The sequence below is a fragment of the Buceros rhinoceros genome, unplaced genomic scaffold (assembly GCF_000710305.1).
Source record: "Buceros rhinoceros silvestris isolate BGI_N320 unplaced genomic scaffold, ASM71030v1 scaffold8577, whole genome shotgun sequence".
NCBI lineage: Eukaryota > Metazoa > Chordata > Aves > Bucerotiformes > Bucerotidae > Buceros > Buceros rhinoceros.
This window is the reverse complement of record NW_010422720.1, coordinates 41476-44795: the sequence shown is the minus strand read 5'-3', so window position 1 is coordinate 44795 and position 3320 is coordinate 41476. Positions and strand designations below refer to the sequence as shown.

The following is a 3320-nucleotide window of genomic DNA, read 5'->3' as shown; positions in this document are numbered from 1 at the left end:
AGAGATAATTCGCTATGTGCTATCAGCTGCCCAAAATATTTTATACAGAGTCAGAAGTACAATCTGCTGCCTTGGGCACTGTAACATACGTGACGTGGCAATGCTGGTGTAGAAGTGCTTTCATGGCATTTAATACATTAAAAACTCACTACCAGTTAATCTTGAGGAGCCAGGTTGTTAATGTGGCGTGGTTCCGTTCATGCAAATCATTGTGAATGTCTTATCTATAGCCTGCATACACAAATACGGCTTATACGTGTACTTCAGGTATTGATAATGAGAAGTGAGCTCTGTCCAGCTACATGCCCTCGTATTTTAAAATCTTGGATATGCAGAAGGTCTGGCCTGCAGAGAAGGTATGCTTTGTACAGAATATAAATTATTAGGAATTAAAACAGTTTTTCATATAACAAGAAAGTATTACGGAAACCCATCTTTCCTCTTCCTCCTCTTCTTCCAGTCATTCAGTCTGAGGAGACTGTCACTGAGCAGGATGGCCGGGATAAATTCATCTGTCTTCCTGAATTGCACCACAGAGCACACATCAAAGAATGATTGTTTTAAGAGTAGAATTTGCTGTTACTGACTTTCTTCTCCTTTAATCTTAAGGGAAAAGAAAAGGAAAAAGTCAAGTCTACTAGGAATTTCTCAGAGGAAAACAACTTCAAATTAATTAGGTACAAAGGGTGAGTAATGTATCAGCAACAAGCACTGCAATTTTTTTTCCTCAATAAATGGGAGTAAACCAGTAATTCTTGCAGCTGTTCACCACACATAAAAAAGGGTAAAAATATTTAAAGAAAAGTCTTCCTCCTATCCCATCTAAAGATTACACAAGAATTCTTCCTGGTACATGAAGCCTCTGCCTGTTGCCCTCACACCCAGCCCTAAGGTGGCAGCAAAGGAGAAAGATCCTTCCCCTAAGCTTTGGGAAATCACTCATGCTTAACTATATCGCCGTGCTGTCACAGCTCAGTGCTGGTTTTATCCTTTTGTGGTTTGTGTATCTGGAAGCATCTTCTCTTCCCACATATGTGGGATGGTATTTCCAGGGAGATTACCATAACTTTGGTAGTGTACAAGGAGTAAGAGGGTTTATTTATTTGGCTGTGTATTCTTCCAGGCTTTCCTCCTGGAAAGCAGGAGGAGAGAGGAATACAAACTCACAGGATTACATGTTTCACTGTGATCACTGAATCTGAGACTTCACTGAGCAGGCATTTCACAGCATCTGCTGGCCTCTAGTGGCTTGCAGCCCAGCCTTGCTTCACTGCAGCTCTTCCTTGCTTCAGATATGCTCATTCTGCCCTCACCACTCTTTAGATGCTCGTTTTCATAAAGCTCAGATTTCCTTACCATAAATTGTGTCTAGATAGGGCTGTCTTGGGAAGGAGAATGATTATCAACCCACCTGCGGTTGCATGTCTCTTGATATATCTGTAGCTTGCGCTCATTCACATTGAATTCTTTTAATATAGCATCTCTGTTAGGATTCCTTAAATTCGTATGAGTGTCATAAAGGAACAGCTGGTTATTAAGCTCCTCCTGGCGCTTCCGGAGTTGCCGACATGAGGAATAAAGCTCTTCTTCACTTTCCTTCAAAAGAGCATTGGTAATCAACATAACTGGTAAGACACATAGCCCAAATGACACAGAATCAACACAGTTTGGGGGATTATTTTGTTTTCCTAAACACATTCCATTAGCTTTATAGAATGTTTTATAAAATTAGTTCTATAAGATGTTCCTGGAATGTTTAAAGCAAGAATCTATCAAACGAAGAAAAGTCAAAAACCCCTCAGGCCCATAGTATGAATAGCCATATCCTCTACTGGGGGCATCAGGAATGTTCCAGCACAAGTCATGAAACAGGTATAGCTAAACACTTCTATTGGAATATTTTTCCCTAATAAAGCATGTCAGGCTGTTGAGGAAAGGACAGCAAATGGTGTATCATGACGGGTTAATAGATTATATCAGTTTTAAAACTACCGCTTTAAAAAGTTTAATTTTTGATGTCCCAGCATATTTGTGTATTGCGTGACATATTGCCAATCCTGGTGCCTCCCGATTAAAATCCAGGCTAGAGGTGGAAATACTGACTCATAAATAGAATCCCTAACAGCAGCAAGTACTCAAATGATCAAGAAAGAAGGATGGATCCTGTGCTTCTCCAGAGCTATGGAAATTCAATACTTGCAGAGGAATTGACTAAGTATTTGAAGCAGCAGCAGTCTGAGTTTCTGTTGTTGTACGTGGCCCACAGAGAAGGTCTCAAAATATTCCACAGGCATAAAATAATCATTATGATTCCCTTTATGACTTCAATTATTTTAATACTTCAAAAATTTTGATGCAAGAGGTTTATAGAGTTACTAGTAGGGAATAGTACTGGTGGCACCGAAGTCTTAATTTTCACATCACCATCAAAGCAAGATACTCACCCTACAAGAAATGTCATGCAATCAATAAATGTAATAAACCCAAACATTTTCAGAGGCAGCATACTAATAAGAATGCCTCTTTCTGCACTCAGTCCAGATCTAGGAAGATTGATAGGTTAGCAACATACCCAAGGGGTTTCAGTTAGAGCAACAAGATCCTTTCTTAAACCTTCTTCCTCCTTAAACACACTCCTGCCCAGGCATGGGTTGAAGAAACCGAAACGGTCTCAGTGCCATGCTGCCGATTAAGACCTAAAAAGTTCTTTTTTTAATTCATTTTCTAAAAGGGGAAGAAAACTCTGTATTCCCAAATCACAAAGGGAAAAGCAGATTGCCAATTACCAATTTGCAGGTGTAATCAACAAGATGCATATGTGCTACTACTGTTCTGGTAAATAAATGTATCCACAAAGCTAGAATTTAAAACCTCATTTAAGAACGTCCACCTCAATCTTTATGTTAAAAACATATACACCATCGAGGCTGATTGTAATCAAAAAATGCTGAAGAGATACACACACATTCTGAAGCAAGTAAATCAATTTTCAAGCAAATAATTCATGCTTCTAAATGTAACAACCACCTCAGTATTGAACAATTTCTCCAATATCAAGAAGAATGGTTAACTTCAACAGAAACCACGTAAGGCCCCACATCCACGTCCACGCTTACATCTACAATAATCTTGGTTTCTCTACTCCTGAGAAGTTCCACAGCCATCTGTAATTCCCCTTTAGAATTTTGTATTTCATCTCAGTATGCAGATGGGCTCTGTATATAAACAGGTCTGTTATTAAATTATATCATTTTATGGAGGGTCATCATTTGAAAAAAGAAAGCGGGGGGGGGGGGGAGGAAAAAAGATGGGGACACCCC

The 3320-nt window shown here is 39.3% G+C and overlaps 1 protein-coding gene across 1 annotated transcript in view; it reads right to left on the bottom strand.

The window, feature by feature from the left end:
• Positions 1–335: 335 nt before the first annotated feature.
• Positions 336–3320, bottom strand: part of PLCG2 (phospholipase C, gamma 2 (phosphatidylinositol-specific)) — a gene marked incomplete at its 5' end in the record, with an annotated part of 41064 nt that continues 38079 nt past the window's right edge. Inside the window, 2 exons of the mRNA XM_010140145.1 lie at positions 336–603; positions 1412–1596. Of these exons, the coding sequence (XP_010138447.1) occupies positions 561–603; positions 1412–1596 (228 nt within the window). The remainder of the gene's footprint in view (positions 604–1411; positions 1597–3320) is intronic.